Here is a 10,346-nt window from a genome sequence, read left to right as displayed (position 1 = left end):
TTTGAATGGCCCACAGGCAACTGCCGCTTACGTTGGCCAAACCAGAGCCACCAATCCCTACTCCCCAGCCCCACAATTCCCTCTCCAACCATCTCGATCAATGGCATTGCTATTTACTCATTGCTCGAGCCAGAATTCCGGAGTTGGTCCGGCACTCAGCAAATCCTGTGGGTGCCTCTTCCCGGGTCCACTTCTGTCCATGGCCTCAGCCCCAGGGTAAAACTGCACTGCGTCCTATCCTCCCTGCAGCTGCCCCCACTCCTTTCCAAATTATTCTCTTGCAGCAGCCGGAGGCCCCTCCCACAGGCTCAATCCAAATACGTCATTTGCCTTCTTCACACCCTTGGATGGTTTCCATCAACTAAAAATACATCCAAAGTCCCTCCCATGGCGGATCGGGCTCCAAATGATCAGGCTTGTGCATCCCCTCTGACTCCCCTCTCTTTTTTTTTTTTTTTTTGACTCCCCTCTCTTACCAACTTCCCTCCTCGATCATACCATACAAGCCTGCTGTCCGTTAACTCCAACACACCATACCTTTTCCTGTCTCTGCTCATACTGTTCCCTGTGCCTGCAATGCCCTTCCACGGCATCTCTGCGAGCGGACGACTCTCCCTGCTAGTGGGCATTCAGGACTTATGGGTTTACTCCCTGGAGGCGGGCAGGATGGGGTGAGGTAGTGGTGGGACCCTGTGTGTATCCAGAGACCTTTCTCCTTGAGCTGATGACTCCCATTTCCCTGGAACATTTATAGAGTTGGGAATCCCATATTCTCATTTGGGAACTCCACTTCCCATCTGTGCCTGGGAGTTAAAGTGCCCAGGGCCTCTTTGCCCAACCTGCACACAACTGTAGGAAACTGGGCTAAGTAAGGAACAACCCCCACCTCATTGGAGCCTTAGGAAACTACAACTCCCAGAAGGCCTCCAGACTGGCTCTCCCACTGGTGGGAGCAGCCAGCCCTGCACAGCTTGCTGGGAATTGTAGTCCAAGGCTCCTGCGGGGAGAGGAGCGCCACCTTCGAGGACAGCAGTGTTGCTAGTGCACGTGGAGCAGGCCAATGACTGTGGCCAAGGGCAGAGCCAGGATTTCCACTTCACCAGGAGCACTCAATAAGTGCTTCCACCCTTTGAAGACAGCTTGGGGGAGGGAGGAAATGCAACTGGGCCCCCTCCCCCAACACACACAACCCGCATTTGGGCGTGGGAGAGTGACGAGGGGGTCTCCCATCCTGCCAACCCACCCCCCCCTCAGGATCTCTGTGCCTTTGTTCTTTGGGGACACCAAGTGTATCCCAAGCTGGAGGGCCAGGAGGAACAGGCCTGGCCCTGGGGTTCAGCCCCATCCCTCAAGTATTTGCTCTCAAGGAAAAGACCTCCCACTTTGGAGGCTGATTCCCAGGACAGGAGCAGTAGCGAGGGTTCCCAGAGCTGTACTTGCTCAGTGCAAAATGTCTTCCAGATGACCAGCTGCTGGTTGAGAACCCGGCTCGTCGGCCCCCCAGTTCCCCACCCCCACCCACCACTCCCACCCAGCCCTCCTCTGACACCAGCTGCCTCTTGCCCAGCCCCAGGGGACAGCTCTTGGGCTCTTTTCTGGGCTCCTCCGCCCCACGTGCTCCTGGAGCAGTTCCCCCCCAACAGCTCGACCCACTCTCTAGTTTTTGCTTGCAAAGCACTGGCTGCTCTCAACCCCATCAGCTCAGAGCTGCGGCCCCTCCAGGAGCACGAGTCAGCTGAGGGCAACAGGGAGGACCAGCACCTGCCTGCGTTTGGCTTGTCAAGGCGTGTCTGGAACGAAGGCTAGGCCTTGCCCCAGGACCTCTGCCCACCCACTCGCTCAATACCATGCAATTCTAACCACACCACCTGCTGCCCCGTGAAACCTCCCCCTTATTCCAGCCCTGCAGGCTCCGGAGGTGGGGGGGGGGGTAGGGCGGACATGGGAGGTACCCGCTCGGCTGCGGCGTCCCCAGCATCCATCCCTCACACGCCCGGACAGCCCCCAGTAGGGACCAGTGCTCCCGGCCCCGCTGGTGCACAGGCAGCCCCGCGGGCTACAAGGCTGAGCCCCTCCACCCTGTCAACCCCGAGAAAGGAGGGCTCCCAGGCCACGAGTGGTTAAATAATTAATAAGATTACCAATGGTGTGTTAATTACAAACAACGAGAGAGGAGCTAGAGGTGGTGAATTTTCCAAACAGAGAACCAGGATTGGAGAACCAGGATCCGCAGCCCCGGGGCCCAGGGGTCCGGCCACCCGGGTGGGGCAGCTCCGTAATAAATAATGGGGTTGGGGGGCAGGGGGTCAGGGCTGCTCCTGCTTCTTCTTGACGGAAATCCGCTTCTTCCTTGCTGCCAGCATCTCATAGAAGGGGTCCACACTCACGGCGGCCCTGCAGAAGGGGAGGGTCCTGGGGTGAGGGCCAAGCAGCCAGGCCCCCCCCCCCTGCCCAAGGACCCTGGAGCCCTGGCTCACTGGATGGACTTGATCCACTCCTCCTTCTCCTCCTGGGTTGGGGCCGAGATCCGGTAAACCATGTGGTTCCCCTCAACCACCCGGCCGTCCGCCTCAGTTTTACAGGCTTTGATGAGCTGCCCCTTGTTGTTGGGGATGTAAAGCTCAAAGCAGTTCTGGGGAGACACGAGAGCAGAGGAACGGTGGGTAAGAGTGGCCCCAGGACCAGAGGCCGCCCCCACCGCAGCAGGCTGGGGTACGGAGAGGGCCTTACCGGTTTTCGAGGATCATCCACTTCTCGGATGCTCAGGTTCTCCAGGGGGATAATTCCACGGGGTTCCTTGTCCTGAAGGAAAAAGTAGCACAGGACTCAGACTCCCCAGCCCTCGCCCAGCCCCTCCTCTGGAACCCCAGCAACGTCTGTGGTTTGAGCCACCAACTCATGGTACTTTGTCCCAGTAGCCCTAGTGCACTGATACAGCCCTCCTCCCTCAGGCCCAGAAGTCCAGACCCTCAACGCCCTCCTCCCTCAGACCCGGGAGTCCCGGCTCCCAGCTCCCTCAGATCTGGGAGTCTAGACCCTCAATGCCCTCCTCCCTCAGACCCAGAAGTCCTGGCCCCCAGGCCCCTCCTCCTTCAGACCCGGGAGTCCCGGCTCCCAGCTCCCTCAGATCTGGGAGTCTAGACCCTTAATGCCGTCCTCCCTCAGACCCAGAAGTCCTGGCCCCCAGGCCCCTCCTCCCTCAGATCTGGGAGTCTAGACCCACAACGCCCTCCTCCCTCAGACCCGGGAGTCCCCGCCCCCAGGCCCTCCTCCATCAGACCTGGGAGTCCCGGCCCCCAGCCCCTCCGCCAGGCTCTGCCAGGCTCTGCCCTCACCGTGGTGTACTCAAAATAGTAGAGGCAGTTGTCTGTGAGGATGAACCAGCGGCGCTTCCACGTCTTCACCCGGCCCCCTGAAAGGGAAGGGGTGGGAGGGGGCCTGGGCTCAACAGGGGGACAGGGCCTCTGGGAGGGCAGGGAGGGCACCGAGAGGCAGAGTGAGCGCAGGGAAGGCGGGGCCGGCGGGGCTGAGAACAAAGCAATGCGTGGGAAGACAGACAAGCAGGGACAGGTGGGTTTTTGGGCCCCAGGATCCCGCCCACCCCTCTTCCTGACCCTGTCTGGCAGCCCGGGGCAGCCCCCTCCCCCGATGTCAGGTCAGGGAGCAAGGATGGGCGGCGCACCTACCTCCTGGGGCAGACAGCGAGAAAGCAGGCAGGACCAGGCGAGGAGAAGGGAAGGCAGAAGAATGGGGTGCCCCAGAAGCCGCAGGCCACAGAAACGGGGGGGCAAGGGCCAGAAAGCACAGGGGGTGGGTCAGAAACAGACAGAGACGGAAACAGCAGAGGAACACGCAGAGATGGAGGGAGGGAGGGAGGGAGGGGGAAGAGAGGGAAGAAAACCAGTTACATCGACATGAGCCTCTCCTTCCCAGGGAGGCCGCAGATCAGTGCCCGGCTCCAGCCCGTCCCCTCAGGGTAGGTCCTCGGCCAGGAGTGTCCCCCAGTGCCACGGTAAAGAGGTCTTCCCCCCGCCAAGTTATCGCAAAGGGAGGGGACAAACCCTGCCCTCACCCCCGGCTGCTTGGCCCAAGGTGGCTGGGCCACCTCTTGCCCTCGCTGGACTCCAGCCCACAGACCCACTTGTGCCCACACCTTCCTGCTTCAAGATGACCTGCTTCTGGGCTCCTTGACCGTGACAGCAACAGTGGCCACCATTAAGCATCCTTGCGAACATGGCCACCAACACCCCCAACTGGTCCACCTCAGCCTCTGGAGGAGGAGGTGCCTCTCTCCCTGACCCTGACCCTGACCCTGTCCACGAAGAACGGAAAGCTACACTCAGGGCTGGAGATCCGGCTCTGAAGCCACCCTGGCTCTGGGGCTGCTGCTGGACAGCGACTGAGCCTCAATGTCCCCACTCCAGGAAACGGGAATCATCCCTACGCATGGACGGAAAGGTCTGCAGAGGAACTAAGTTCCCGGGGCCTGCTTGCTGCTTCCCTGCCCTCTCCCTGGGCACCAGACGCCTTGGCCCCTGGGGTGGGCGCCGTGGCCCTGAAGCAGCTGTCCGCTGCCTTGGGGCTCAGAAGCCGCGGCGAGCCCTCCCACGGCGCCCACCATTACCACGCAGGGCTCCAGGCCAGCGGCTCTCAACTGCGGCTCTGCCCTGGAAGGCGGCTGGGGAGCTTTCAGCATGACTGACAGCCCATCCCGCCCTAGAAATCCCAGCTCCGGGAGGCTGCGGCTTGGCCATCGGGGTTTTAAAAGCTCCCCAGGGAATGTCCCGTGAACCCAAGGATGAGAACCCCTCCAATCCTCAGATAACCCCCACAGAAGGGGCACTTGCTTGACCCCTGCTGACTTATCTAGAATCTGTTGGTTCCCCGAGTTTCCGGGGGAATCGGCCCCACCCCTACCCCCACCCCACTCCACCCCCACGGGGACTCTGTGTTCATAAGCACAGAGCCTGGCAATTATTCAGTGCTCCCTAACGCCTACCCTGTACCCACAAATATTTAGGGGGCCCTCCTCTATGCCTGAGCTCAGGCCTGGCACACCGGCCTCATCTTGTTTTTGGCCCCGTTTTGTAGATGTGGCAACCAGAGGTTCAGAGAGGTCAAATCGTTTGCCTAAGATCACACAGCAGGTGCGCACGGCGACGAGAACCTGGGACTCCTCACTTGCCCCTGCAGAAGCTGCCAGCGGGGTCAGGAGGGGACGTACCCAGCTTAAGGAGCCAGCCCTCCCGATCCGGGTTGAAGAAGGTGTGGGTCAGGTCATTCCCGTCATCCTCAGGAATCTTGAAGGGCTCGTTTCGGATGCTGTCGTAGAGGTTCTGAGGGGCGAGGATGCAGTCAGCATCTCCAGGCCCCAGGGACCCTCCTGGCGTGAGCTGGTCGTGGTTGGGGGGGGGGCCCAACAGCCAGGGAGGCAATGGGACCAATGGGACCAGGGGAGGAGTGGCCCAGGGAGGAGGCAGAAGGATGGAGGGAGCCCTAGGGAGCAGAGAAAGAAGAGACGCAGAGTTGCAGTGGCCAGCAGAGTTCTCGAGAGAGATGGACAGATGGAGAATCAGAATTAGACCCCGAGGGCCAGAGAGAAACGGGAAAGAGAAACAAGAGAGAGGAAGACTGAGGGAGGCCCAGAAAAGAGAGAGAGAAAAGAAATGGGACAGGTTGGCACGACTGCACTGGCCGCCTTGGGCACCGGGAGACCCATGGGGAGGAGGGCCTGCGGCAGGGAGAGCGACAGCACTGGGTGGGGGGGCTGTGGGGAGGGGAAAAGGGGGCCTGACCCTGAGCAGCTCCTCGGGCAGGTCCCCACCCTCGTTGATGCCCCGGTTCATGGCCACGAAGCGCTCCAGGCCCGGCTTGTCCCGGACGTTGGGATTGTGAAGGCTGGTGTTCAGCATGATCACGGCGAAGGACAGCACATAGCACGTGTCTGCAGCGGACAGTCAGGTGGTGACGACCCAGGCAGGTGGGGCCCTGGCCCCTCCTTCCCAAAGCCCCCGAGGCCGGGCCCCCACCTGTGGACTGGAAGACCCCGGGGTTGCACAGGCAGTATCGCTGGGCAAAGGCTTCCATCATCCGGTCAATCTTCTGGGCCTCTCCGGGGAGGCGGAAGCTCCAGAGAAACTGCCTGGGTTAGAGAGGAGCCGGGTGTAGGCGCCATGTCTGGCAGAAGCCCCTCGCTGCTCTCTGTCCCCAAGTCAGGAAGCAGCCAGTAACAGCCTTATGGCCTCAGCAGCTATCTCAGGTATGGCTCCAAGCTGACCCATGAGCACCGGCCGAGGGACTTTCGGTGGATTTATACAGGAAAAAAAAAAAAACAACAAAAAAACCCAAACCCCCTCTTTCTGCTAAGTTTGCTAAACAAGTCTGCCAGGGACTTTGTTGCCACGTGAGAGGTGAGTCTACAGAAAGCAATGCCAACACAGTGGCAAGGACAACCCAAAGCTAAAGAAAATGGACCTTCTGACGCCACTTGAGCACCTGGATATAGCTATGCCTGAAGGAAACACTACCATGGACTTCTGTGTTACGTGAGACAATCAATCCCTTGCTCTTTGTTTCTGTTTTTACTCTGAGTGGGTTCATCAGTTGTAAAGAGCGAGCCCTGACAGGTACATTCCCGCCCTCCCAACCCCATCCCTCTCTCACCTGAGGGCCTGCACCAGATTGAGGTCAGTAAACTCGTGCAGGTCCACAAAGGCATGGAGCACTGCCAGGTTCAGCTCTTCCCTGGGAGAGCGAACAGACACAGAGTCATGCACAGGAAGGAGTCTGGGGGTGCTGGAGCAGGAGCGGACAGGAAGCAAACACTGGGACGGAGTGTCTGCCCCTGAGGCGGGTGGAAATTTGAGCCTGGCCCCATCACAGGCCTGGCACCAGGGCAGGAACACTCAGAACACGCTCTTGGGAGGACCATCTGCTACAAGATCACCGCCGGTCTAGCTGAATCTTTGCGGTCTAGAGGAGCACAGCAAACACGTGCTCCACCCACTATCATCTCTCTGATGGCCCCCAGCTTCTGCAGATGTCCAGAGATGGTCCCCATGCACCCCAGCTGTCCACAGAACAGTCCCCACCACACCAGCTGTCCCTGGATGGCCCCTGGACATCTACAGAGGGCTACCCACCTCCCCCCGGCGTCCAGACAGTCCCCACACAGCCTAGATGCTCCTGAAACACTTCCCACACACCCCAGGTGTCCACAGAGGGTCCCCCAGACATCTCCAGGTGTCCATACAGTCCCCATGATCCCCAGATAACCAGCGAGCCCTAATACAAGCCAGATGTCCAGAAGGTTCCACACATTCCAGATGTCCACACAATCCCTAAGCTACCCAGACATCCCGCTGGTCCCATGCACCTCAGATGATCAGATCACCCCTGATGTCCACAGATAATCCTTATGCCCCAGACATCCATGGGTCCCCGTGCCCCCGAGGACCCCCATACTCCCTAGCTGTCTATGTGGTTACCACGCTTAGAAGCTGTCTACAGGATTCTCACCACCCCCCAACGCTCACAGCTGTTCTCCACTGTCCCAGACCTAAATGGATGGGCCTCAACTTTCCAGGGGTCCGCAGGAGATTCCCATGCCCCCCAGATGGTCACAGGCAGCCCCAGGTTCCCCCAGACGGTCCCAGGCTTCCAATGACCCCTTCAGAGGTCCGTTCTGTCACAATCCAGTCAGAGGGCTGATCCATCCGGGCCTCTCCTTGGGAGAGGAAGTGGGCGGGAAGGGCAGGAGCGGGGCGCAGGGGACTGTGGGAACTGGGCGGGGTCTCACCTCTCCCCCAGGTAGTCCCCGATGGCTGTCTTGTTCAGGCCCTCGCCCTTGTACAGGAAGCGGGCGATCTCCTCGGGTGTGTTCTGCAGAAGTTCGTTCTCCACCAAGAACTGGATCCCCTGGTAGGTGGGGGCCGGGTCTCAGCCCCGACAGCCAGAAAGCTACCCCCCCCCCACCACGGCCGCCTCCCCAGGGACCTCAGCATCCACACCCACCCCCGCTCTCAACAGAACTCGGCCAGGTTTTGTCTTCGGGCTTCACCCAGGTACTTAAAACCAGCCCTCCCGCGTCAGAGCCTTTGCACTTAACTGCGCCCTCTGCCTCTGCCTGCCTAGTCCGGCACCAAGGGCAGGGTCCGGCAAGGAACGGGAGCCCAGTGAGTTTGTTGAATGTCTGACAAACTACAGCCGCCTGTCGAGGCCTGCGAGGGCCAAGCCGCAGGCTGGATAGGGCCTTCTGAGGCTCGGTCTGTGCCACGAAAGCTACATCGACTCTGGAGTGCGGTATCCACGTCTAGGGGCTCGCTGAGGCCAAGGAAAGGTCAAGCCCACTCTGGGGCTCCAGAGCTGCCCAGCACAGGGGCCAGCCTGAGACGGCATCAGAGAGCGGGAATGACCGGATAAACAAACATCGTTCTCCACCTGGTGAACACAGACTCGACCTTCAAACCGGACCTGACTGTCCTCTCCCTCAAGGAAGCCCTCCCTCACTTTCTGAGCGCCCCCCCCCTCCCGGCCCCGGGGAGGTTCTACAGCCTGGCTGCTCTCTAAAGTGGTCCTAGTCAACCCTCCCTTGCGCATGTCACCATTCGTGTTCCCTCTCAGACTCGAGCTCCTTCTGAGACTCTAGGTGGCCCCATAAGAGGGTCCAGAAATAGGAAGAGGAGCCTCCCCGGTAGACACAGCCAGCACGGGCAAAGGTCAGGAGGCTGGAACGCCTGGTGAGTGGTCAAGAGACCAAATGGACAGCCAGTATCTGCATCCGGGGATTAGGACCCCATCCGTCCACCTTAAGCATGCTTCTGGAACCTAAAGTTGCCAGAGCCCCCTGCCCAGATGTCTGCCTGACGGATTCCAGCCCTGTGGCCCAAGCACCTTCTTGGGATCCATGTTGAACTTCTTCCTGCCCATCGCCATCTTCCGGTTCCGCTGCAAGGTCTTACTGCAGGAGAGAGCAGGGGAGGGAGGCTCAATGCCCGGGGCAGCCCTGGCCTGGCCCCATGACCCCCAAGTTCCCCACCCCAGCCCTCACCTGCCCTCATTGGCCTCCAGACCCTCCACCTCGCTCATGGCTTCACTGAGCTCCTCCCGCAGACGCTGGATCTCCACCAGCAGCTCCTGCTTCCGCCGCCGGATGTTCTCCAGCTCCATCCGCTCCTCCGGGGTCAGGTCTGGGGGCTCTGGAAGTAGGGTCAGGGGTTGGAGGTCAGTTTTGGGGACTGGGAGCCAGGATTCTTGCAATCTGGGGGAGGACAGGGCTGGGGCAGGCAGGACTAGGTTGGAGGGGGGGCCTTCACTGTCTGCTGGAAGAAGAGGCTGGGGGGTGGGGTGGGTCTAGATTCCTCAGCCCAGAGTAGGAAGGGCTGTGGATCTAGACTCTAAGTTCTGGGGGAGGAGAGGGAGCTAGGGGTCAGGACTCCTAAGTCTGAGGGACAAGGGGGCTGGGAGCCCGAGCTGCTGGGTCCATTACTTGGAAGGAGGCTGGGGCCTTGGTTTTCGGCCTCCATTCCTGGCGAGGTAACTGGGAGCTTGGGTGTCCGGACTCCTGGGTCCATGAAAAGTAACTACGGCTGGCAAAGCTGTTGACAGCTTGGAAGAGTTGGGGCAGGGGGCGGGGCATCGAAGGCCCCCGCCCACGCCTTAGCGGGATCGCTGCGGCCCCCAAGATTCCTCCCCACCCAAGCGCCCCAGAAGCCCCCCTCGCGGCTCCCAGCAGGCACTGGGCTCGCCCAGCCCTTCCAGCGGGAATGGTTCCGCCCCGGCCTCGCCTCCGTCGCTCCATCCCGCCCCCTCCCGCCGCCACCGGAAACAGGCTCGGCCCAAACAATGGCCTGGAACGCCCTGCTCTCGGGCCCCGCCGGAAGCCCGTCCCGCGCCCCACAAAAGCTAGGCGACGACGGGGCCGAAGGGCTCCGCGCGCCGCGCGCCGGGAGGGATGTTCGCGACGGAACGTTCGGGTCGAAACGCTCCATCCCCTCCCAGCCGGCCCCGCCCCTCCCTGACTTACCATAGACACCGTCCTCCATGGCGGCTAGGAAGGCCCGCGGGGAGTCCGGGGCGGTCCCGCCGGTCGGGCCTGGATCCGCGTTGGCCCGCGGGCTCGGATGAGCCCGCTCAAACGCCCCGGGAGCCACCGCCGCCTCCTCAGCGCCAGTCCTCAGCGCTGAAAAGACTCTCCCTTCGCCTCCCAACCGCCCCGCCAATAGGGACCGCCCCTCGTTTTGACACCGTCCAATCCACGGAGAGCCCTCTCGTCTGCTCCGCCCCCGACCCCGAAGTATCGTCCTCCAGGGCCAATAGGCACACAAGGAGCAGACGTAGCCCTGTCC

General features: G+C 61.1%; 1 protein-coding gene across 2 annotated transcripts; it reads right to left on the bottom strand.

The window, feature by feature from the left end:
* Positions 1 to 2,112: 2,112 nt before the first annotated feature.
* CYTH2 (cytohesin 2) lies at positions 2,113 to 10,237 on the bottom strand. 2 transcript variants are annotated; one of them, XM_080829064.1, is made up of 12 exons: positions 10,025 to 10,237; positions 9,050 to 9,197; positions 8,893 to 8,959; positions 7,799 to 7,917; positions 6,664 to 6,744; positions 6,030 to 6,142; positions 5,796 to 5,944; positions 5,225 to 5,336; positions 3,336 to 3,412; positions 2,731 to 2,802; positions 2,478 to 2,632; positions 2,113 to 2,394 (listed from the first exon to the last, which is right to left on the bottom strand). In XM_080829064.1, the coding sequence occupies exons 1-12, from the start codon at positions 10,041 to 10,043 to the stop codon at positions 2,307 to 2,309; spliced, it is 1,200 nt and encodes a 399-aa protein (XP_080685190.1). In that variant the 5' UTR covers positions 10,044 to 10,237; the 3' UTR covers positions 2,113 to 2,306. The 2 variants fall into 2 exon arrangements, with proteins under 2 accessions (XP_080685190.1, XP_080685191.1); XM_080829065.1 differs by lacking the exon at positions 10,025 to 10,237 and adding an exon at positions 9,488 to 9,575 and having other exon boundaries at positions 2,118 to 2,394.
* Positions 10,238 to 10,346: the final 109 nt, after the last annotated feature.

This window comes from Martes martes, assembly GCF_963455335.1.
Source record: "Martes martes genome assembly, chromosome: 17".
Taxonomy (NCBI): domain Eukaryota; kingdom Metazoa; phylum Chordata; class Mammalia; order Carnivora; family Mustelidae; genus Martes; species Martes martes.
This window is presented reverse-complemented; position numbering and strand designations above follow the sequence as displayed.